Source organism: Balaenoptera acutorostrata, chromosome 1 (genome assembly GCF_949987535.1).
Source record: "Balaenoptera acutorostrata chromosome 1, mBalAcu1.1, whole genome shotgun sequence".
Classification (NCBI taxonomy): Eukaryota; Metazoa; Chordata; class Mammalia; order Artiodactyla; family Balaenopteridae; genus Balaenoptera; species Balaenoptera acutorostrata.
The window spans coordinates 65,170,298-65,196,519 of NC_080064.1; the positions used below are offsets into that span (position 1 = coordinate 65,170,298).

The 26,222-nt window shown below is 36.9% G+C and overlaps 1 protein-coding gene across 6 annotated transcripts in view; it reads left to right on the forward strand.

The window, feature by feature from the left end:
- Positions 1-26,222, forward strand: part of TNNI3K (TNNI3 interacting kinase) — a 288,508-nt gene that overhangs the window by 177,937 nt on the left and 84,349 nt on the right. For all 6 annotated transcript variants that reach the window (XM_007182931.3, XM_007182928.2, XM_007182927.2 and 3 more), the window contains 4 exons: positions 8,517-8,569; positions 8,887-8,939; positions 12,757-12,889; positions 25,844-25,953. In XM_007182931.3, the coding sequence (XP_007182993.1) occupies positions 8,517-8,569; positions 8,887-8,939; positions 12,757-12,889; positions 25,844-25,953 (349 nt within the window). The remainder of the gene's footprint in view (positions 1-8,516; positions 8,570-8,886; positions 8,940-12,756; positions 12,890-25,843; positions 25,954-26,222) is intronic.

Genomic DNA, 26,222 nt, shown 5'->3' on the forward strand with positions numbered 1-26,222 from the left:
CATTCCCCTCACAATTTTTAAAGATAGGAAAGGAAGACTTGAAAAGTTCAAGTATTATGATGTAATCACAGGACTAGAAACAGCAAAAACCAGGTATCCTGAATATGGGTCCTTGTCCTATATGCTACCTCTTATCCCTCCTATTCTTAAGACTCTTTCTTCTCCTTTGTTAATGATCTTTTTCAGAATTAATTCTTACATTCTCTGGATTCTTCTCTAGGTCTTTCACAGTGAAAACCACTTTAAATTCTAGCTTGTGATGATAATGTCTCTCCCTTTTAGTTTGCATTGCATTTCCAATCAGACTGCATTCTCTTTGAAGGCAGACACTGCAGTTTCTAGCCCAAAACTAGACTTTCACAGCAGGAAGAGTAAAGCTGAGTAGTGCTGACAGGGGTGACCGTGATTGCAGCTTATCATTTCTCCTAAGACACAGGATGACCCAGGGCAGCAAGCAAGCCGTTTCAGCTGCTGACACTGCCAGGTTGACCCGGCACACTTGTCAGCCAAACAGCTCGCTTCTGAACGCAAGCCTCACTTGTAACAACAAAATCACAAGTTAGCAAATAACATGGGCTTTTAAAATCATACTCACTTAGATTAAGTCAAAGTGTTAAATCCAGAAATGCCAAAAAATTGCTGTAAGAATTAAGGACCTCACCACAATGAAGAGTGGACCCCGCTTGCCACAACTAGAGAAAGCCCTTGCACAGAAATGAAGACCCAACACAGCCAAAAATAAATAAATTAATTAATTAATTTAAAAAAAACAGCTATACTTCAATTTAAAAAAAAAAAAAAGAATTAAGGACCTGTTGACCTTTATCTATTTAACTTCCTTTAATGGTTTTACCAAACTCACTGCTATCTGGAGAGCGTTCCTCAGTGACACTTCACCCTTAACCACGTGTCTGGAGAGTTTAGAAGGCAAGTAGTGTGTGCCGGTGTGAACGGGAGCTGTTGTGTGTACAGATTGGTGCATTTCAGTAGCTGCTCTCCTCCTTCCTCTCAGGGTAGTCTATCTCATCTCCTGCCCCTTACCTCCCCTGGATTCCTTTCCCAGGTGGTAGGATTGGGGCTAAGGTGCTAGTGCCAGCAATTACTGACAGGTTTCTTTATCAAATTCAAATTAAAAGGGTCTGACTCGACTGTTTCCACCAAATGTGACCATGTACGTGAAGGTGCTCTGCAAAGCGTCAGATATAACAGCAGACTCCCACTCCCCAGAACCTTCCACAAAAGCAAAGAAATAAAAATGAACCTCCCAAATGGTCTTCTGGGGGAGAGGAAATCTCAGAATTCCCATCACCCTTCTTTTATTTCTCTCTTTTGATCCTGATGATAGCCTCCAAGCCACTGACACTCCTCATGTGCCTGGCTTATTTCCCAGGTCGGATTGCAAGTACCCGTTCACAGTGACTGTGCTTCATTCCTGCGTATGACACATTAATCATACCCTGGAAGGGAGGAAGGTTAGTCTTTGCCTGCTGTGTCTTGGTGGTACAGAGGTGTACTAGATTACTTTCCATGTAGCTTGTTGACATCAGTCTTATGACCTTACAGTCATATATTGAACACAGGTATTTTGGACACTAGTTGGTAGACCACTCTTTACCCAAGCAAAATTTCTGGAATTTCTGTCCAGACATCCAGCCTTAGTAGTTTTGGCTCCTCAGGGCCCATCCAGATGATGCAAGGGTCAGCTTCTCCTAAAAAGGGCAGACTTTGGAGACTGAAATTTGACTGTTGGATTCACCTCTTACCAGCTATGATACTGGCCATCTTATGTAACCGCTCTGAGCCTCCATTAGCCATCAGTAGAAGAAGTAGGCTAATACCAACCACATAGTGGTTCCATGAGGAACGTAAACATCTTGAAAGCACCGGTGTGTGCCCACAGGAGGCTCTCACACAATATTTAATCCCTTCTCTCTTTACTACCACCTTTTCTGTTACTGTCACATGACTCCCACAACTTTCACTGTTCTCACCCTTCTCAAAACTTGCTGTTCATGACATATCTCAGTAATAAACCCTTGAGCTCATCACTAATAATTACCACACCACTTCTATCATCCCAGCTCCAAGGTCAGCCCTTTCCCTAGGAACCCTCCACTCCAGTGCCGGTGACCTGTCAGATTACCTCTCTGACTCTGATATGACACCCACCAGGAGGCATTTGTGCTGTCACTGATTAGCACAGATTCCATCAACTTCATCCTTACTTGTCCCCCTCCATTTGATTCACTCTAGATAGGAAGTATGGCTTAGCACTAAACTAAAAAATTAATGAGTGAATCTTAGAGGTAGTTCTAAAAATTAGTTTTCTTTGTTACTGAGCATTTAAAGAAGAAATGGACAGATCCAAAAGACTATCTTGAGGTGAAAAGAACATTTCATTTTATTCCAGCACTTCCCAAAGTGCTCTCATTCTGCAATGACATTTTCATAGCATCTTTTTTGACATTTGGCCCCATTTGCTGCTATGAACTCACATTGTCCTTATATTCCTAAATTGTCACTACATCTTTGTTTTGTTTAATTTGCTATTGTTTGTTAAGGACAAAAGAGTTCACTTTGAATGTTATTTCAGTTTAGTAAAAATAATAGCTATTTATCTCGTGAGTCCAATCTTGCCAAGCACAACAATGACTTTAGTCAAGTTCCTTAGCCTCCCAAGTCAGCCACTATACTTTTCATAAAAAATTCACAGGATTTTTAGTAAGACAGCCATTTCTATTTGGATATGTTATTGCTTTCTGCTTATGTATTCCAAACTAGAAAAGTTGAAGATGCTCCTAAGTTTTTTGTACCCTTTTTTTCTCTATATCTAAGCTGTCCCAAGATCTAAACACTTCTTTCAAATATTTTGATGGATTCATCCTATTTTTTTTTGTTTTGTTTTGTTCTCCACTTTACCTTATTACTTTTGTCTTTCAGTACCTCAAATTATTTCTGAACACTAGTCCCTTGCTTTTAGAGCATTGCAACCTATATATAAAAACCTGCTAGCTTTTTGTGTCTAGCCTGGAATTCCCTCCCTGGCTTTCAAATTCCCTTGTAATCCAACACCACCTCCACTCAGTTTCCCCCCATGACACTCCAGCATGTAGTCTCCAATTTAGTAAGTACATCCTTCTTTTATTCCCCTTACAGACTACACACATTCCCAACTCTTGGCCTTTACCAAGATTTTCCCTGACCTACACTTCTTTCCCCCTTTGTCTCAGCCTCATTTCCTCCTCACTTCATTGTAAGCTCATACGCTCTTTGCTTGTCTTGGTCACCACTATATCCCAGTGTATAGGAAATTTCCTGGCGCATGATCAGCTCTCAGCCGATGTTTGTAGACTGTCCCTTGAGGCCCACTTCAAAGCTAATTTCTTTTATAACTCCACTGTTTTCTTTGAATTCTTATGTTACCCACACTCATCTAAGCTTTCCTGAGCCAATTGTAAGGTCTTTGAGGATGGAATCTACAATGTGCATCACTTTGCATCTCTCATAGTATCCTTTTTTTAAAACAACATATAGTATTCTTTTACATTTGTGGAAGTCAGAGGATCAAAATCAGTTTTCCTGGGCTAACTTCAAGGAATCATCAGAGACAGTGCTTTCTGCAGGCTCTAGAGGCGAATCAGTTTCTTGCTTCTTCCAGCTTCCAGAAGCTGTGGCATTCCTTGGCTTCTGGGTGATTTACTCTAGTTGCTGCCTCCATCATCACATTGCTTTATGATTGCTAAATCAGTCCAATGTTAGCATATATTTATATGCTTTTATCTTGATCTCTCTTTGCTGGGAAACCCAAGCAAAAGCAATCGTTGTTATTTGAAAGCCACTGGAGAAATAAGAAAAGCTAAAAAAAGAAAAAAAAAAACCTTGAGTTATCCTTCTTTGTATGTTTTATTGTTATTCTTCTCTCAAAGTTCAGGTCGTCAAAGAAGTGGTGTTAAAAAGGCTGAAGTTTCTAAGGCAAAGTCAAGTTAGCAAGGGTAATTAACACTGCTACTGAGTTTGTGTTATCCTAAAATTCAGTTAGTTATCTAAGGTTTTGACTTGAAACGTAGATATAGGAAAAACCTCTGTAGGGAATATCCTACAAACTTAACACTTTTCAAAAAAATTTTATTGGCATAGAGTTAATTTACAGTGTTGTGTTAGTTTCAGGCATACAACAAAGTGAATCACTTATACATATACATATATCCACTCTTCTTTAGATTCTTTTGCCATATAGGCCATTACAGAGTACTGAGTAGGGTTCCATGTGCTATACAGTAGGTTCTTATTAGTTATCTACTTTATATATAGTAGTGTGTATATGTCAATCCCAATCTCCCAATTTGTCCCTCCCCACCTCTTATGCCCAGGTAAATATGTTTGTTTTCTACATTTGTAACTCTATTTCTGTTTTGTAGATAAGTTCATTTGTACCTTTTTTTTTAGATTCCACATATAAGCGATACCATATGATATTTGTCTTTCTTTGTCTGACTTATTTCACGCAGTATGACAATCTGTTGTTCCATCCATGGTGCTGCAAATGGCATTATTTCATTCCTTTTTATAGCTTAGTAATATTCCATTGTATATATGTAGCACATCTTCTTTATCCGTTCCTCTGTTGATAGACATTTATGTTGCTTCCATGTCCTGGCTATCGTAAATAGTTCTGCAATGAACATTGGGATGCATGTTTCTTTTCGACTTATGGTTTTCTCCAGATATATGCCCAGGAGTGGGATTGCTGGATCATATGGTAGTTCTATTTTTAGTTTTTTGGGGTTTTTTTTAACATCTTTATTGGGGTATAATTGCTTTACAATGGTGTGTTAGTTTCTGCTTTATAACAAAGTGAATCAGCTATACATATACATATATCCCCATATCTCTTCCCTCTCGCGTCTCCCTCCCTCCCACCCTCCCTATCCCACCCCTCTAGGTGGTCACAAAGCACCAAGCTGATCTCCCTGTGCTATGCGGCTGCTTCCCACTAGCTATCTATTTTACATTTAGTAGTGTATATATGTCCATGCCACTCTCTCACTTTGTCCCAGCTTACCCTTCCCCCTCCCCTTGTCCTCAAGTCCATTCTCTAGTAGTCTGCGTCTTTATTCCCATCTTGCCCCTAGGTTCTTCATGACCTTTTTTTTTTTTTTTTTTTTTAGATTCCATATATATGTGTTAGCATACTGTATTTGTTTTTCTCTTTCTGACTTACTTCACTATGTATGACAGACTCTAGGTCCATCCACCTCACTACAAATAACTCAATTTTGTTTCTTTATATGGCTGAGTAATATTCCATTGTATATATGTGCCACATCTTCTTTATCCATTCATTTGTTGATGGACACTTAGGTTGCTTCCATGTCCTGGCTATTGTAAATAGAGCTGCAATGAACATTGTGATACATGACTCTTTTTGAATTATGGTTTTCTCAGGGTATATGCCCAGTAGTGGGATTGCTAGGTTGTATGGTAGTTCTATTTTTAGTTTTTTAAGGAACCTCCATACTGTTCTCTGTAGTGGCTGTATCAATTTACATTCCCACCAACAGTGAGTGCAAGAGGGTTCCCTTTCCTCCACACCCTCTCCAGCATTTATTGTTTGTAGATTTTTTGATGATGGTCATTCTGACCAGTGTGAGATGATATCTCATTGTAGTTTTGATTTGCATTTCTCTAATGATTAATGATGTTGAGCATTCTTTCATGTGTTTGTTGGCAATCTGTATATCTTCTTTGGAGAAATGTCTATTTAGGTCTTCTGCCCATTTTTGGATTGGGTTGTTTGTTTTTTTGATATTGAGCTGCATGAGCTGCTTGTAAATTTTGGAGATTAATTCTTTGTCAGTTGCTTCATTTGCAAAGATTGTCTCCCATTCTGAGGGTTGTTTTTTCATCTTGTTTATGGTTTCCTTTGCTGTGCAAAAGCTTTTAAGTTTCATTAGGTCCCATTTGTTTATTTTTGTTTTTATTTCCATTTCTATAGGAGGTGGGTCAAAAAGGATCTTGCTGTGATTTATTTTTTAAGGAACCTCCATGATGTTCTCCATAGTGACTGTACCAATTTACATTCCCACCAACAGTGTGTCTTCATAATGTGAAGAAAGTAAATAGCATGCTTTGGGGAAAGGTCCATAGTATGACACAAGAATAATTCATAAAATTCACTGATCACCTACTATTTGCCAGGCACTTTTCTAAAATCTGAGATGCTGGCCTAGATTAAGTGGATTCTATATCTTCTCTGCCACTAGCTACTTATATAATGTCTGTTGATACACTTAAATTCTCTGAGCTTTGTACTCCTCCTCCAGAGCTAAGAGGGTTAAACTAGGTTAGTTCTAATTTATCTTCCAATCATATGAATCTATGAATTTTAAATATTTATAGAATGATGAGTGATATTCAATAAGTACTTGCTGATTAACTAATGTAATCTTTACCCTTCCAAACTTGTGACTTTCTATTTTAAGTTTCATTTATTTGTTCAAAAAATGTTTATTGAGTACTCCAATGTGATAAGGAGTATAAGCAGTGTGCCAAAAATAAGCACGTGCTAAAAATGATAGAGGTACAGCAATGAGCATAATCCCTGCATCCTGGGACATCCTGCCTCTCATACCAGGAAGCACTGGGCAGCCCAGTGACCAAATTCACTTGTTTCTTTTGCTAGAAGAGTAAAATTTTGCTAAACATTTCACTACCCCAACTCCAGTTAGCTGGTATTATCATCCTTATTCTTGTTAGCATAAAATATTTACTTTAGAAGAAATTTAAACAAATAAATGAATAAACAAAATATTCCCTAGACATGTAACTTATTTGGGGGCTACTCTACATGCATAGTTTCAAGCTATTGCCTCAAGGACTGCTATTTTTGGAAAAGGTGAAGGTTAAGTAGGGGTTCTGTGAGCCTTTCCCTATGTTTAACTAGGGCAGCTCCGTTTACAAATCTGTTTTCTATATTGAGAATATGCTGCTAATTGTTTTGATAACCATTGTTCTAGATAATTAATTTGAATCAAAATTAAATTAATGGATAGGATACTATACATATAATCATTTAATTTGATTAGTAATTCATGTTCAGCATGTGTTTTAATGATATCTATGAAATGTAACACTCATTATCCTTTGATAGGCTAAGGGATTGTGGTACAGGAACTCACCTAAATCCTTCAAGGAATCTAGTGGTACAGCATTTTGATGCATTCTTCTTGCTGCCTTTGAACTTCCAGAGAGCTCCTGATGCTGTAGAGTTCTTTATCATGATAGTGTCATTCTCATAGCATGTATTAATTGGTAATTTACAGTTAAAGAGAACATCTTGGGGTTTTTGTTTCAACATCCTATATTACTTCTACACTGAGCTCTTCCAAGCAAAAAAAATCTTGAACATATTCTAGATTTTTGGTAGTTGAAAAGAGGATTAAGTGTATACCATAAAGGTAAAATTCATTTATGATACAAGAGAAGTTCAAAACTAACTTTCTTATAAAGCTCAACTCAGCACCTGGAAGCACTTAAATAAATGGTTCAATATCATACTGGACTTATTTGGGACTAGAAAATAATAAAATTTTCCTTTTTTGATCATGAAGCAAAACAATTAAGGATAGAGCAGATAAATTAATATAGTATGGCCTATGTGCACTAAAAGAAACCCAGTAGGAGATCTCCTAATGCTGAAATGACTCATTTAGAAGCCAAATGTGAAATAAGCATAAAGAAAGGCATTCAATAAGAAACACTCAAAGACAATCTTGGGTCACAATACATTTGTCCATAAGATATCCCACAACTCAGTTCACCAATATATGAGAGGAATGACCTCTCTTTGGACTGCCCCAGGCTTGATTTACTTCTTGAAAAGGACAGCCTTGATCTAGCTTGAATTCTGGTTTGGAAAGGAGACTTTGAAGACCTTTATATGTTTTCCTCTCCAAGACCTTAAAAAGTAGATTAGCCAGCCTCATTTCACAGGCCTTAAAAACAGTTCTTTGTCCTGGGATTCTAGCTAGAACATAATGACCAAGACATTTTCCATAAAGAGTCCTTTTCCTATATTCGTGTCAGGTGTTGCCTTGAGCTGTCCTTATAAGCCTAGGGTTCTAGCAAGCTTATTCCCTTGCTCTGACTCTGATATGCTCACAGGTACATTTTACTATTGCCTGTAGCCAAATTTTGTTAGCAAATGAACTTCAAAGAGCAGAAAAACTGATCTTCAGCTGATGGGTCTTTTTGACATGTTTAGAAGGTTTATCTAAAGTAGAATACTTTGTATACTTTCAAAGTCAGATATAAGATGACCACATTTTATAAACATTCCTTTCAGATTAGCAAAACTAAGAAGATCAGAGTCACTAATCTGAGATGTCTGTTAGCCTTTTTCGAGTTGTTTAGCCTCTGGGGTAAACAAATGATGATTATCGTCCTCTTCATTGAGAGACCATTCAGATTAGGAAATAGTAAAGTATACTCAATATCTACTTTTTTTTTTTTTACAGTCACAATATTCTTCTCTATGAGGATGGGCATGCTGTGGTGGCAGATTTTGGAGGTGAGATTTCCATGAATAATGCCCCAAATGGCATCCGTTTCTTTCTCCATTCCTCATTGGTGCTGATATTATATGATGAATCTGAAAATGGATTTCACACTGACAGCTATACTTCTCTAAGTCATTCAAATTTCAATGAATTTTAAAAGTATATCATTTATTTCAGGTTTTCCTCTTTCATATCCTCAGCTAAAAGAAAGGAAGTGAAAATTTAAAAAAGATAGAGGTTTCTTGGGATTTGAAACTTTTAGCTGTAATCTTTGACCTTGGTTTTAAAATATTTCCTTTGACATATATTTGTTTTCTGTTTCCCTCAGAATCAAGATTTCTGCAGTCTCTGGATGAAGACAACATGACAAAACAACCTGGGGTTTGTTGCTGCTCGTGTTCCCTATAATTATGAAACAATTAAAATGTGTAAACTCAGCATGAGAGGAAGGGAGATGAAAGCAGCTTTAACTGGAAGAAATGGCATTCTCCCAAGGGCGGGTTAATGTTTTATGTTTCTATTTTCAGTAAGCCCCCAAAAGAACTATTTCAAGGCTCTGTTAGAGAAATAGATTAGATATATATTTGGAAAATGTTACAGAACAAATAACAGAATTTGTTTCAAATATAATTGAAAAGTACATGACAGTCATGGATAATTGGCATTCATGTTTAGATCTCGTTATTAAGTGGTAGAGTTAACATTTAATAGGTAACCATAAAATCCATAGTTTACCCGCATCTACTAACAATTCATAGTTTTCCATTTTAACATTGTAAGGCAATAGGTGATATAGTCAAGCATTAATGTTTAAGAAAAATATAAATGATAACATCTGAAGCAAGCATAATTGTACCCAAAATGTCTGCAATTAGGTTCATCATCTGCCTTCTACCATCCCTTCCACACAAAGAAGTGCACTTCTCTTTCTGGACTAGCTGTGTTATTTAATTACCCAAGCTTGGGCTAATTTTCTGTTCCTTCCTCTTCCTGCTTCTGCTTACACACTGCTCAATCACTTTTTCTGTTTGTTTCTATTTCTTTTCTTTATTAAAGTTCATCCCAAACTCTCATTTACCACTGCCTCAGTTTGGGTCCTCTCCATCTCTTTTCTGGACCATTGCTCTAGGCTTCTAACTACAGTCCTCTCTTCCAGTTCATTCTTTGCAACATCAGCCAAGTGTTGTGTTCTGACAATTCACTTCTTCCTATAAACCATCAACGATGCTTAAAATGTTATACCCACCTGCCAAATCTGACCCCAAGGCTCCTCTGTGACCTCCTCTCCCACTAAACGTTCTCTCAAGTCCCTTATGCCCCCGGCATACAAGCCATCTGGCTATTCCCCAAACATTTCATTCACTTTCACAGCCCTGTGACTCTGCCAACGTCATATTCTCTGCCCGCGAAGCCCTTCACTGTACCCCCCCTGGAGGAAGTCTACTCATCTTGCATGGTCCAGGAAATTTTATCCATTTTAAGTACCTTCCCTCCCATAAACTTCCTACCCACTCCTCCTCCCCACACACTTTTCTCTCTGTGCTTTTGTAGCACTTTGTTTGCACTGCTAGGTAGTACTCTGACTCACTCAACAAACATTTATCAAGGACCTACAGTGTGTCAGACATCATGCAAAGGGCCAGGAATACAAAATGCAAATAAAAGCTTAGTCCTTGATCTCAAGTAACTCATTTTCTAGTGGAAAAAACATAGTAATAAGCAGATAAGATTGAAAGCAGTGTGGACATTCAGTGACAGAGATGTGACAAAGCATCATGGAAGCTCAGGTGGAATGGATAGGGATAAATAAATTCAGACAGAGTGAACGACAGCATGAGCAAAGGCACAGGGGAGGTTGAGGAACACCAGACTTCCTGGGGGACTTCAAATAGCTTGGTATTGTTGGCATGCACTGTGTGAGGAAGACAAAATGAGAGATGAGTTAGAGAGGAAGGCAGGAACGACATCATAGACCATGTTGTATTGTAAGTAGGATTAAGCATGCTGGTTTCTCCAATTAAATTTCACTCATTCGTTCAACAAATATTTATGGAATACCTACTAGATGCCAGACATTCTAGGGAACTGGGGATGTTGCAGTGAACAAAGCAAAGTTCTTGTGTTTATGGAGCTAATATTCTAATAGAAGAAGATAAACGTTAAACAAATTAACAAAATATATATCAGACGGTGATAAGCGTTATGAAGAAAAAACAAAGCAGAGTATATGAATGGAGAGTGATGGGGGAGCCATTTAGATGAGAGAAAGAGAAAGATAACGTTTGATAAGAAACCTATGGTGGAGTTATCCGTGAGAAGAGAAGAGCAGTGTAGAAGGGGGGACAGTAAGAGCAGAGGCCCTGAGGCAGGAGAGTCCTTACTGTGTTCAAGGCCAGAGTTACTGGAGTGGAGTAAGCAAGGAGGAGAATGGTAGGATATGAGAGGTGGGAAGAGTGAGTCCTTTTCTGACAGGAAACACAGATCTCATCTAGTACCTTTAACATAGAGATAGCTAACTCAGTGGATCTCAACCATGGCTGCACATCGAAATCACTTTGGAAACTTTGTAAAAGCATCCTACCTGAATCCAACCCCCAGCAATTCTGATCTCGCTGGCCTGAGGTTGATCTTGGGTACATGTATCTTTTAAAAGTTCCCCTAGGTGATTCTAAAATGCAGCCAGTTGAGACTCTCTGACTAAATAACCTTTTGTCAAATGGAATTGAATTGAGTTTCACCAATAGCAAGTAATATTCTTTTATCCTAGCTGTGGAGTCTTTAAGCACAGCACTGCTCTAGATTTATTTTGAAGGTTATTTTCTTTCTTACTAGTTATGTGGCCTTATGTAAGTTTGCTAATTACTCTATTACATCCCTGTGAAAAAATGGCCATACTGTATGCCTACTCCCCCTTATGCAATGTTGTGACACAACACACAATATGCTATATAAATGGAGGCTATTTGGAATGTGAAAGCTCATGTGGAAGAATTGCATAGAAGCACCATAATCGAAATAAAGATATTCTTGGAAAGCTGCAATTATGCATGACTTCAAAATAATGTAGACACTTCAAAAGAATTATCAGCAGGCAGCACTACACACAGAATTTCACTAGGAGTAATAAAAGAATAGCGGTTTCTTTCAGTGGAAATACAAAGAAAGCAGGTATTTGGCAAATCCATTGATACGGCTATGAAGCCATGGGGTTTTAGAGCTGGAAGGGCCTGCCTCCTCAGTCTTGCCCTTGAGGAATCTGAGGTCCAGGAAGCATAGGAGACTTTCCCAGAACTGCCCAAATAGTCTGCAGTAGAGCCAGAACTAGAATTTGCATCTCCTAACTCAAAATCTAGTGCTCTTTTTCCTAAACCACAAATAAACCAAATTTATGCATTTGTATCCCAGAATGGAAACTTATATTTAAAAATGAAAAATACATAACTGCAAGTAAAAAGGGTGTAAATGATGCTGTGAAAACATGAGGGTAGACCTTTGTACAGGGAAACTTGTAACGTTTTATGGGCTTGCTTTCTGGAATATTGCGCAAACAGCATTCAGAAATAACACCGCTGGGCAAACAGAAGAGATGTGACAGACCTGATCCTGCCAGTGAGAAATCTGCTTCACACGAATATTCTGGGCACTCCCCTCAGGCCGTTTGTCTCCTCAGTCATCAGGGCACTATTTATGGGTCTAATTTAGTGACTTCCTAAACCACAACCTGAAGCTCTAAAGGAGGGAAGCTTCCTCCCACAGTGCGTGACTCGCCCCCAGGGAGGCATAGAGCTCTTGGATGAACCCATGGATGGCTATTCAGAAGCTTGTAAGGCTTCCAGGGGAAAGATGCTCAGAGATACACAAAAAAATGCTGCTGCTGTGATCATCATTTTATAAGACGCAGTGTTACTTGGTGATTAATATTGTTGCAATATTTTGGGAAGAATTATGGATTTCATGATCTTCCAATGATAAAAGAAAATGCCCTTTAAAAAACTAAACAGCAGCAGTAAACACACTGTTTTTGTATGAACGGGCCAGTTTATTGCACACACTGAGGGCAGTATCGATGTTATTTTAAGTTTATATTTTTGAGAACTTAGAGAGAACACTTAACAAATCCTCACTAAGAAGAACACTGTTCTACAGTAGAAGAACTAAGCACTTGGTAAATGACTTGTGGATGTTTCTTGACCCACAGAACCTCCGCTGGATGGCTCCTGAGGTGTTCACACAGTGTACACGCTACACCATCAAAGCTGACGTCTTCAGCTATGCTCTGTGTCTGTGGGAACTTCTCACCGGCGAAATTCCATTCGCTCATCTCAAGCCAGGTAAGCCATGACTCAGTTAAAGTTTCTCTGAGGGAATTCCCTGGAGGTCCAGTGGTTAGCGGTTTGTGCTTTCACTGCCAAGGGCGTGGGTTCAATCCCTAGTCGGGGAACTAAGATCCCGCAAGACGCGGGGTGTGGCCAAAAAAAAAAAAAGTTTCTCTGATTTCCAGAGTTCTGTGCATTTTCACAAATTCAAGAAACATTTTTTTCCCCAAAATGACTATTCTTGGTGGATTGGCAAGGTGAGAGGTAAGGAAACGGTCTCAAATTGTTTAAAGGTGTGGCCCAATCCAGAAAATTTAATGGCCTATAACTATGTGGTTTTAGACCCAGGCACACAGAAATGTAGGTATATTTTATTATTAAAGTTTAGGGCTTTGATGTATCTGTTGTTAATAAAACAAGCAAATGATAATGGCCATGTGGAATGTGGGTACAAATAACGTGAACAATGCAATATTTACTTTTTGAGATGAGATTTAGAAGTGCCTTTCTGATGTGCATGTAAGAGTGAGCTGAAAGTAGCAACATATAAAAATAACCTATCAGGACTGCTTTCTGCTTGTCTCACATTATACAAAAGAGAATTGGTTTTTCTAATTTTCTATTACATATATAGATGCATTCTAAAAATGGGACTTTGTGAGTGAGCCTATAATTTTGTTGTTGATAATATACATTATACTCTGTGTACATGTAGAAGGTAGAGGTAGGGAATCTAATCACAGGAAAAAATGTACAAATATTTGAGGTAAGTTTTATTTGCATCTCTCTCTCCATTTTATTTGGGTTGCTCTTGTAGATACAACAGCACTGTCACACTGTTTACTTACTTGTATCCACTGTGAGTCTAAAAACTCCTTGACTTTGCATCCCCAGAACTTACCATGCTTGAAAAGTTGTTTTCAAATTAAATTGTAAATAAATTTTAAATGAATTATATTGTAAGCTTCTTAAGTGGCCACCCTATCACAATATATCAGATGGATCAAGTCAAAAGGGATGTTAGGGAAAGACATCTTACAAATGTGGATGCTCACAAGTTCAAAGTCTTAACCAGGATCACAATATTTATTAGTACTCATGTGCAGAGCAAAAGCCATAACTCATAATGTCTTTTCAAGGCATTTTCCCCCTAATAACCATATGGTCTTTAATTACACTCTGCATAGTGTCTAACAAAGTACTTTTCACAAATTATATCCTCTTTATTTAATCGTCCTAACCTTTCTCTATATGCTTTCATGGTTTTAAATGATGAGATCTGGCCCTTATTATAGGGTGGATGAGAAGACTCTATTTTGAACTGGACCAAAATTGCTATTTGTAATGTCTTGCTCTGATCTGTTGCTATCTCTCTACCTCTTAGAATTTGCTTTCTGATAAGACTTATGAGTATATGTTAAAAATCCACTGTAATTCTAGACACATCGTAGTATTTTCACAAGAGAGAGATATGTCTCCCTTCCTCTCACCTCCTGTGTCAATCCATTCACCTCTTCCTGTGGATTTTACATCCTAAGGACATTGTGGATTTATCTACTACTTACTGTCATCTACCACCATCCTAGCTCAAACCACCATTTTCACCATTTAAACTATTGCAATTGTCATTTTCAAAAATCAGGTTTAACTTATATAGTATAAGTTGTAGTATCACTTACGTAGCAAAATCTACCATTTTAGACTAACATCTCAATGAGTTTTAACAAATATATACAGTTGTATAATCACAGCTACAATCATAATATAGAACATTTCCATCACTCCAAAAAGCTCCCCCATGCATCTTTGGAATCAATTCACTTTTCCCACCTCCAGCCCCTAGCAACCACTGATCTGATTTATGTCCCTACAGGTTTGCCTTTTCCAGAACGTCATATAAATGGAGTCATGTTAGTACATTTATTGGTAATTTATTCTTTTTCATTCCTGTGTAATATTCCATTGTGTTGATGTACCTCAATTTATTCATCCACTCACAAGTTGATGATCATTTGAGTTATTCTCACTTTGGGGCAATTATGAATATAATTGCCAAAACCATTCAGGTTTTTGTGTGGATGTTTTCATTATTCTTGGATAAATACATAGGAGGTAATTACTAGATCTTATGGTAAGATTTTTTTCCAAGGCATTTGTACCACTATGACTTCCTACCAGCAGTGTATAAGGATTTCAGTTGATCCACATCCTTGCCAGCACTTTTTTATTGTCTATTTAAAACAAAATATTAACCATTTGAGTAGGTATATAATGGTAAATAATTGTGGTATTATTTTATACTTCTCTAATAACTAATAATGTTGATAATCTTTCTGTGTGTTTATCTGCTGCTCATATCTCTTTCTTTGGTGAAGTATTTGTTCAAATTATCTTATGTACTAATGAGTTCTTAGATTCTAGGTAAAATCTTTCATCTGCTCTATGTTTAGCAACTATTTTTCTCTAGTCTGTGATTTGCCTTTTCATATTCTTACCAATGTCTTTCAAAGAGCAAAAGTTTTTAATTTCAGTGAAGTTTACCTTATCAAACTTTTAAATATTTTGTGCATCCTGTCTAAATTATTCTTGCCACACCCAAGATCACAAAATTTTTCTCCTGTGTTTTCTCACAGGAATCTTGTAGGTTTAGATTTTATATTTATAAGATCTATTAGAGTTATCTTTTTAACCATACAAGGTAAAAGTTGAGTTTGTTATCCTTTTGTTAATTTATTTGTTTGTTTTTTAATATGGATCCCAATTTTTCAGCACGATTTGTTTAAAAAACTTTCCTTTATCCATTAAGTTATTTTGGTGCTATTGTCAAAAATTAATTGACCACATATGTGTGGACTTTATTCTGTTCCATTGATATAAGTCTACCCTTATACTAATACTACAATATATTGATAAGTTATAGTAAATCTCAAAATCATTTACTATGAATCCTCCAACTTTGCTCTTCTTTGTTAAAATTGCTTTTGCTATTATAGGGTTTTCGCTTTTCCATATAAATTTTAGAACCAGCTTATCTATTTCTACAAAAAAAAAAAAAAAAAAGCCTGTTGGAATTTTGATTGAAGTGCAGTGAATTTGTAGAGCAATTTGGGAAGAATTTACAACTTATGCATATTGAATCTTCCAACTTATAAACATAGTATGTCTCTCCCTTCATTTAGGTCTGATTTCTGTCATCAGCGTGTTTGTAGTTTTCATCATAGAAACCTTACACATATATTTTTTTTAATTATTTCTATGAATTTTGTGTTTCTTGATGCTATTTTAAATGTTTTTTTAAATTTCAATGTATAATGTGTTTTGCTAGTATAGAAACACGATTAATTTTTAAATAACAACCTAGTACCCTACAAATTTGCTAAATTAACTTATCAGTTCAAGTAGCTTTCTTGTACATTCTTTGGGATTTTGCACATAGATGATTATGTCATGTATAAATAAAGAAAATTTTATTTCTTTCTTTCAAATATGTGTGTATTTTAAATCTTTTTCTTGCTTTCTCACACAGGCAAGGACTTCTAGTACAATACTGAATAGAATTGGTGAGGTATATACCCGTATCTACATCTGAAGTTTTATCCACCACCACTCTAGTTCAAACTGCCATCTTTATCACTTTAACTACTGCAATAGCTCTTTGATCATTCTCCCTTTATTCTTCTCTTCCTCTCCAATCTCTACACATCCACTAAAATGATATTTTAAAAACCTAAACCTGATTATGTGACCATTGCTTAAAATCATCTATGGCTTTCCATGTTCTTAGGATTAAATCTCAAAATTCTTAATATGTCCTGCAACACTCTACATGATTCAGTATTTCTGACCTTGCTCATACCATTTCACTTTCTATGCTCCAGCCACTCCAAACCGTCTTTCCTTGCTTCCTTGAATGTGTTGCATTTCCTCTGGCCTCTGGGCTCTTTCACAAACTCAGTTTCTTTGGTAAGTGCAATTAATGATGACTCCACAGAGATTACTGTGAGGATCAAATGAGATGATTTTGTGAACTTTGTAAATTGAAATCTCTCTGCAACTGTAAGATGAAAGATAAGGGCAAACTGTAATACAAGGTCGAGGCTTCCTATCATTCTGTGCTTGAGTGGAGTTCTCATTCTCCAGGGAGCCCATATAAAAACTTCAAAGTCACCATTAATTTTTCTCTTTCCTTCTTTTCTTTCTTCTTTCCTCCTTTTTGTCTTTCTTCCCTTCCTTCCTTCCTTCCTTTTTTTTTCACTTGTTTTCTTACTTTCAATCCCACTTTCTAAATATCTTTCAAATCTATCCACTTCTCTTGCTCTCCACTGCTACTTCCTTATTTCACAAGTAGACTCCTGCACAGTATCTTAAATGGTATCCTTGTCTCTAGTTTTGCTCACCATCTTTTTTTCACCAATTTCCATACTATAACTACATTTAGCTTTCTAAACACTCAAATTTGATTATCTGGCTCCCCTTACTTAAAGTCTTCAATGCGTTTCCTTTGTTCTTAAGATTAAAAAAATTTCATAAAACAATCTACAAAGCCCCCATAGTTATGCTTCGTCTTTCCTCCCCAGGTCTACTGCCTGCCACTTGCAGCCTGTCCTCTATGTTCAGCCACAGGGAACTATTTCATTTCCCCAACAGGACACACTTCCTCTCACTTCCGTGTCTTTGCACACGTTAGCTGTTTGTCAGACACTCTCCTCCCCACTTTTCATCATACTAACTCCTCTTTACTTTTAGGCCTTAGCTTAAATATTACTTCTTCCAAAAATATCTTCCTTAATTCTTCAATATTCAGTTAAGTGCAGTGTCCTTGCAATTTTCTCTACTTTGTTACCCTTTGCTAATTATAAAATGAATAGTTCGAAAAGATAAAGATTCCCTCTCTCATGGGCCCTCAGGAATATTTACTCTTTTTGGAGGGAGAATATTATATAATAAAACAGTTAAATATCTTGCCTAAGAATAACTTGAATCCAATATCTCAGATATTGGAATTTATAATACTTTATTGGCAAAAGAGTTTGTTCATGATAGACACTGAATTTTTTAAAGTTGGACAGTTACCATGCATCAAGAACTGAGGCTGTTAATATCATCACAGTGGTTAGGCAGTCTAGCAAATGTTCAGCAATAAATTATGTGAGGGATTCAATATAAGCTACATATTAGCCATTTACAATGAGCAACAAATCCATGACTACAGTGTGGGCCAGGATTATCAATTATGGGAGTAACAACATTACATGTGGCTTATCCTCCTGGATTTAACAGAATCCTATCTCCTGGGTGAAATATATAAATAGAATGCAAATAGTAGCATTGACTCCTATGCAAGTGATGAGTATGCCTTCAGAAGAACTTGAAGTTAGGGTCTCTTTTACATAGTATATGTTCAAATTAACCTGATAATCTCAGGTTTCGAAAAAACTGAAAAAGCCATTACATTCACCATCCCAAGGGTCACAAGATCAAATGCCTACAGGATCAGGGGAAGCAAGAAAATACTTGATGCAGGATAATGTGATGAACAGGAAATCACATGCTCTGACTCAAGGGGACAGCGGCTACCCAGCTCCAGCCAAACAGTGCCATGAAGGAAGTATAGGATTCTTGCTCACTGTTGCCATGTCAACTAATTTCTGTGTGTTTGTTCAGAAATCGAAAGATTTTAAAATGTTGGCAATTAACTCAATTTTTAAGAAAATATTTTTCAGGCTAAAGAGACTTGGCATAAGTGTAAGAGCATGAGTCTTGCAAGCTTACTCAAACTGCTTAACCAAGCTATACTTCAGTACCTCAGTGTCTTTATTTTTTAAACAGGGATACTAGTAGGACCTGCCTCAAAGGTTTGGAATGATGTCTGGCAACAGTAAGCACTCAATAAATATTAGCTATTATTATTATATTAAGCCATCCACAGTTCTGGCCAGGAACTGTGCGAGAGTAAGAGGAAAACAAAGAGGAAAAGGGCATTCCCTTGTAGTGCAGAGAAGGCATGAGAAAAGTACAGTCAGTGGAGTAAATCCCAGCTAGAGTGAAACACGGAGCGCAACAGCTGCTCCTTCAAGGGCTCTCCTGCCCAGACTGGTGGTGGGAAAGGAAATCAGGGAAGAATTCTTAGAGCAGATGATACCTGAACTGCATCTTTAAAAGATGAGTACTATTTAACTGGTAAATAGTGGGGAGAGGGTGAAGGTGTCCTGGCAGAAAGCAGCCTGAACAAGGTGCAGAGGCATGAGAGATTCACAAATCTTTCAGTAGGGATGAATCAGAGAATACAAGGGAATCAGAAGCAAGGTACATGCTGTAAATGTAAAGCTAGAGCTACATGAGGAAGGGCCTTCTGTGTCAACGATGGAAGTCACTGCAGAATTTTAAGCAGGGCAATAGTACAACTCTATTATCTTAGAACGCTCCCTCTTGCTACAAAGCAAAGGCTGGATTGGAGAAGTTTGAAACAGAGGCAAGGAAACCAGGTAATCTAGAAGAGAATGTATAAAATCTTAACTGAGGAAGTGAAGAGAAAGGAGAGGCTGGTTTTGAGAGATTTTAACAGGACTTGCGGACATATTGAGGTGGAAGCGCGAGGGAGAGGGAGGAGTCCAGGACGACTTCCAGGCTTCTGGCTTAGCCAGCAGGAGGATGACGGATACAGGAGGAGAGGAGGAGAAGGAGCCAAGCTACGAAGTCAAGCAGAGAGAGAAGAACCAGGCAAGATGAAAAAGGGGTTGGTATGACCTGGCAAACAAGACCTGTCCTGGATACATTTTAAAAAGAGAAACCAACACCTGCTTCCCATATTTTATTTCTCTCCTGGGCCTGTCTCCTTTGGTACATCATGAAAAACTAAAGAAGAAAACTGGGATGAATTAATCCATCAGTCTATATTTTATCCAATCCCATTCCCTTATTACCAGGTACCCAATTGTGTGGATCACTTTCAGATTATAGTTTGGAGCCAAAGAAGAGAGCCGATTATTTTCCTTTTGTTTTCACGTGTGGTGCCATCTGGTTCACAAGGAGACTCAACTCGGTGTCCTGGGTTTCCTTAATGCCAGACTCTAAGTCTGGGACACGGCAGCAAATTAAGAACATCTGCCGATTGAGTCTAGCCAGATTCTGGTGAAACTTCATATTGAGGCTTTACCTCAGAGTTGCAAACTGCAGTCCAGTAGCCAAATATGGCTTGCAGACTTGTTGTGTGTCACATGTGGTTTTAAAAAATATGAATTCATGTAATTTAGAGACCCAGTTATGTCACAGGTCTCATATATTTATAGCCATTTGCATTTGCTACACCTGCTTAATATTAGATGATTATGTTCTGCTCATATATGATTAGGATCCTAAAGCATCTTAAATATAATACCCTCAAAGGACATAAGCACATTGACGATGTGGACCGTGCTTTGACAGGTGATAGGAAAATAAGAGTGAACTAAAGTTCTGAAATCCTATGTTTGCCATGCTAACGTCTTTATCAGTTTATCACTGAGAAGAGTAATGCCAGCCAGTCACTACACAGATCACTGGAAAGATCAAATCGGTCCAACGGATGGTGATATTTCTATGAAAATAGCTGATATTAACATGCCAATACTTCATTACACTGACAAAGATTGCAATGAGAACAGACAATGGTGCAAATTAATCTATTCTTCTGACAGTCTGTAATGAGAATGGGATGTGGTTTAAAAAATTAAGCCATTCTTAGTACAATCTCAAGATTGCAATCTCATGGTCTCTCTCAGATGCTGTATGCTCTGGTGATACATCATTGAAAAGTGTCAGTTTAACAAAGAATGTGTCTTAGCTCTTGCTGGGATGGTAGAATACATTTGCTTTGTCTCACCACAGCCCTGCCCATTAAAAACTATGAAGTAGAATCAATTGTATTTTTTAGAACACACATACACACAAACTAGAAAAAAAATTCTGGCCATTTTATCTTAGTCAAAACTTACAAACAAAATATTGTACTTCATTGCTCTCTTTTTTACTTTTATAAAACCTAAGAGAGGAAGAGATAAGTTACTTTAGGAGTTCAGAATCTAGTACCAATTTATCCATAAGCAACATAAAGCTAGTTAAGTTCATCATGGAGAGCTGCATAGTCCTCCTCTCCAGAATGGCCATGTTGCGTTATAAACTGGGACTGATGACAGATGAGGTGGGTTTTAGCCTTGTGATTTGCAGTAACTCAATGCAATGTTTCACTTGGTATTCGTACTCAAAGAAACCTCCAAAAGAACTAAGATTTCTCATCTAAACAGATTAAAAAATATACAATAATATTTTTGATATCTAGTTCTCTAGATAGTTCAGACTAAAAGGAATCAGTAAGAGCCTTAGATCTGTAGATAATAATTAAAGCAACCATAACAGCTAACACTTGTTGAGAGCCAACAATGCAACAGATGCTCTATGAAGACTCTCTTTTAATTCTACCGATAAGCCATGGATCAGGTTCTATTAGGATAAGATGTATGCTCAACATCATATGCTGGTAAGAGGTGTAGTCAAGACTTAAATTCATGGCTTCTTGTCCCCAAAGCCCACATTTGTCACCATTACAGTGTGCCCTCACTGCTTCATCTTACATTTAGAGAAATTAATACTCACAGAGGCAAATTGGCTTTATTAGGATCTCCCAGAGAGTTAAAAGCAAAGACAGACTGAATATTAGGCCTCCAGATATGTTAGTTAAGGGCGTTTCTTAATATTTATACTGCTTCCGTTTATTGAAGCCCCCTCCCAAAATGTTTTGAACAAAAGATAATATTATGGACTAAATATGCCACCAGATCTCAATAATTTATCTAAGTATGTTTTAATTTCACATTAAACTAAACATTATATTCATTCTACAGTGTTTCTTGCTAGCTATGCATTATGTTCTGTCCTAAAATCATAATAATGGGCAATATATTAATTGCCATTAATCCATCATCTTCATTCATTTGTATGATAAATGTGTACTGTGTCCTGTGTACCATGATCTATATTATTTCCAATGAAATCGTATTTTGAACTATCTCATTTATTGATTCATTCATTGCATATCTATTGAATGCCTACTAATTGCCAGTCATTGTGCTAAGCACAGGGGACACAATGCTGAAAAGACACAGTCCCTGACCTCAAGGAGCTTGTGATCTATTTGCAGAGACAAGCAAGTAAATAGGCAATTAAGTTTAATATAATACATACTATTGTAGTACAGAGTGCTATGGGAGTCCATAGGAAGGGCATCCAGAGAGAATTCATCTAAGCTAAGACCGAAATGACAGTAGATGTAATGCAGAGAAAGAGTGTAGGGAAAAAGGAATTACAGGGGAAAAAGAATAATATTTCATAACTTATGACTGAACCATTAAATCAGTGAAATATACAGTAATTCATTTCTTTATTATTATTCATCCATTTACCAATTTCTTTGGAAAAGCATAACTTCATTTTTTCTGCCTATTATCACTCACATAGAATGTTCAATACATTTTGAATAAATGAATGAAGGTTAACACATGTTGTATTGAATGCTTGTTCTGTTACTGGCCTCTTTTGAGAGACAACACTCACAATCTCTTTTCATTTCTTTTCTTGATAACAAAGAACTTGAATCCACAAATCAACACCATGGTTATGCAGACCCTTGAGGTTGACTCACAAATTTGTGTTTAATTTGTCTCATTCAGGATAATGGGAGGTATGCTCTAGAATTGTGCTGTCCAATATGGAAGCCACTAGACACACATGATTATTTAAATTTAAATTTATATTAATAGAAATTAAGTAAGATTAAAAATTCAGTTTCTCAGTCACACTAGCCACATTTTAAGTGCTTAATAGCCATATGCGACAATATTGAACAAGAGAGAAGGACACTTTCATCATTGCAGAAAGTTCTGTTAGACAGTCCTACTCTACAACCTAGATTATAAATTTGCCAAACTATTGATAACTATCTTAGGGTAGTACTGAAGAAATAATAGGCACTCAATATTAAGTTATTGATATTTTCAAATGTATCCTTATTTTCTCTTAATAGCAAAGTTTCAGTCGTGAAAGTGGAAACCAACGTTTACATAAATCATTTCACATATTTTATGTAGCAATCAAGGTAAAAATTTGATTAATGGGTGACAGTCTCTTTCCTGAATCTGGAATACCAGAAAAGTTCCCAGCTGCTAGTGTAGCATGGCCACTTAGGCAAGACTGACAAAGCAATCTCAAAGGTGAAAAATTTCAATTCCATGACCCTTCACGTTGCATTGCCCACTTTCTGGCAGAGGTGCTAATGAGTAGTATCACTGCCAAGAGTGCGTAAAGCAAAAGGGAGAAGGAGATGCCGAGACCTTGCAGAATCTACTTTGAATAATGAAGAATTAAATATCGTTCATCTTAAACTGATTTTTCAGACACAGTGCCAAGAAGCAAACAAATAACTTCATATACTTGATATCACAGTCTAAGAGTTTCAGAGGAGATGTTTGGCACCTGCAAAACGCCTATTAGGATATGTATAATTAGTTTAAATGTGTTCACTACACCGGTTTATGTGCTTATAGCTGTACCAGCTCAACAATATCCAACTGATCATAAGGTGAAAAAGTAGAGTTAGAAGATCAATGATCATTAAGCATCAGTTTATTTGTTTGCTTGTTTATGTACCTCATTCCAAAAAGAATTAAAAATAGTCAAGAGTAACTGCTGGAAGGAACCTAAACAGCCTAGTTTTTTGTGACACAAAAAATATATTTTGTGAATCATGTTAAGTTTGCTAAATATGTTTTGAGCAGTCTTTTGTTTCTTTGTTTTCTTAGTGTCAGCAACTGTACTTGATAGTGGCCAGAAATGGTTGGAAAATGTGATAATGCAAATATGTTACAAAGGGCATTGAAGACAAACCAGGAATGAAATTCCTGACTCTGCCCTCAGCCTGGAACCATTGTACAATTAGATCACTGTTGCAAGGAAATATTGAAATTCCAGGTGGGCAAAGGGCATGAACTTAATATTTTAAATACAAATAACTAATAAGTATCTGGGGAAATATTAAGCCTCACTACTTATCAAAGAACAAAATGTAAACAGCAACAAATGAGCTGATATATTTACCTCTCATATTAGCAAAATCTTTTATAAAATGAGAAAACCTAATTCTGATTCAGGTATAATGACAACCCTCTCATACACTTGTTATTGAGAGTATAAATTATTACAACTGTTTAGGAAAAGTGTTCATCAGTATGTATCAAAAGTCTTTAAAGTGGTTGTGCCCTTTGACATATTAACTCACTCCTCAAAATACCATAAATGATCTGTGAAATTGGGAAAGTCATATTAAAAAACATATTCTTTGAAGTGTTTACACCCAAATTTGAACAACCTGAAATTGAGAAATAAGTAAATCACACTAAATGCAGAGTCATTAAAAATATGTTAACATAGAATTTTAATAACATGAGAAAATGCTTATATTTAATTTAGGGGAAAAAGTATTACATAATTGTATATTGGACATGAGCTTAATGATATGAAGAATATATAAGAAATGCTCAAAATATTTTAACAATTGCTTCCTCTGAATAATAGGATTTTATTCTAATTCTCCTAATTTTCTAAATTTCTATGAAAAACAAGTATTAATTTTACATTTGGCAAAATTATATAGTAATTCTGAATGATCCATAAAGCAAAATGTTAAGTTGCATTGCATATAATTTCACTACATCTGCTGGATGCAGATCTATAAAAAGAATTTAGCTGGAGTAAACTTTGGTGGAAGAGAGATAGTAGTTGTGGGTCACATCTCAAAAGTCATTAAGATATAGACAGTTGATTGTGACATCACAATCGAGAACACAGGCAGCAGTATCCTGGATCTTTAGCATCCCACGGGTGCAGAGCAATATTTCAGAGGAATAAAAGAGCTTCATGTGTTGTTTACAAAGTACTTTCAATGTGAAATGGCTGAAGAGAGCATGAAATCTGAAAAAAGTTGTGCCAACTACTGGTTATATTAAAATTTTTATAAATTAAAAACTGCTTACATACACCACACACACACACACAACACACACATAACAATAGCACTTACCTTGCACGCATGGTTTAAAAGGATCGAAAGAACTTATGTATGTATCTACCATGATACTTGATACAAAATGTGTTCAATAAAAGTAGCTATAAGCTTGGTTTCCCAGGGAGTACAGAAATCACTGGTTGCAGAACAGAAAAATAATCAGCAATCAGGAATCCACAAAGAAGTCCTGAGAATCACAACACAGTGATATGGAGTTTGAGATGAGCAACATTCAAACATCCAAGCAGGTAGGCAACACTAGAGAGTTCAATCAATGAGCGCTATTAGCTAAAATGATGGATTTGGAGTATCTAACAAGAGTTTAGCAAACAGTAACTACTTTATAAATATTAAAAATTAAAATCCCAACAATCTTGTAACCAGTAACCAGAGTTAAACTTAAAAAATAATCTATTTTGCCCAAGTGATACAGGTGCTCTCAGGCGTACAAAGTTCTGGGGCACCTTGTCTTGCTATGTGTAGTATAAGCTCTTTAGCCTGGGATCTATGCATTGTATAGGCTGGTCCAATCTTCCTTTCAGTCTTTACTTCCTAAAGCACCATGTACATACCCTGTGCTGCTTGCTATTTGTCTGTTCCTTTGTCTGTTCCTTTGTTCCTATATAAATCCCCTCTGCTCACCATTTGTTGAATGAACAACCAAAGAAACGAACAATTATAAAGATAAACTTATGGTAACATATTATCCACTATTTTGCTTAAGCATATATAAAAAAAAAGAAACAGCATAGAGGCCTCTTTGAATCTCTGCTGATGTTGCACAGATTGATTTTTAATGATTTTTTTGTTGTCTGTTCATATGTTTCTTGAAATAAATATGATTTTCAAGACTGATGTGACCATTTGGTTTGCAGCGGCTGCCGCAGCAGACATGGCTTACCACCATATCAGACCTCCCATCGGCTATTCCATTCCCAAGCCCATATCATCTCTGCTGATGCGAGGGTGGAATGCATGTCCCGAAGTGAGTAATTTTTACTTCCTCTTAGAAAATGTGTTATGGTCAACATCTGTCACAAATAGTGTAGCACCAAAGTCTACTCTCAGTGTGTATTTTAAGACTGTCAAGGCAGGAAGACTGATTTGCTTTCTGCTCTTTAGTCTCTAATTGCCTCAAGAAGTCTGAGTATCTCATATTTCTTTGCTGTTGCTCTCTGATTCTGAAATGTTCCTCACAACTGATTAGTAAGAGACCCTGGTATGACAGATGACTCAGTCTCGTCTCAGCTGCAA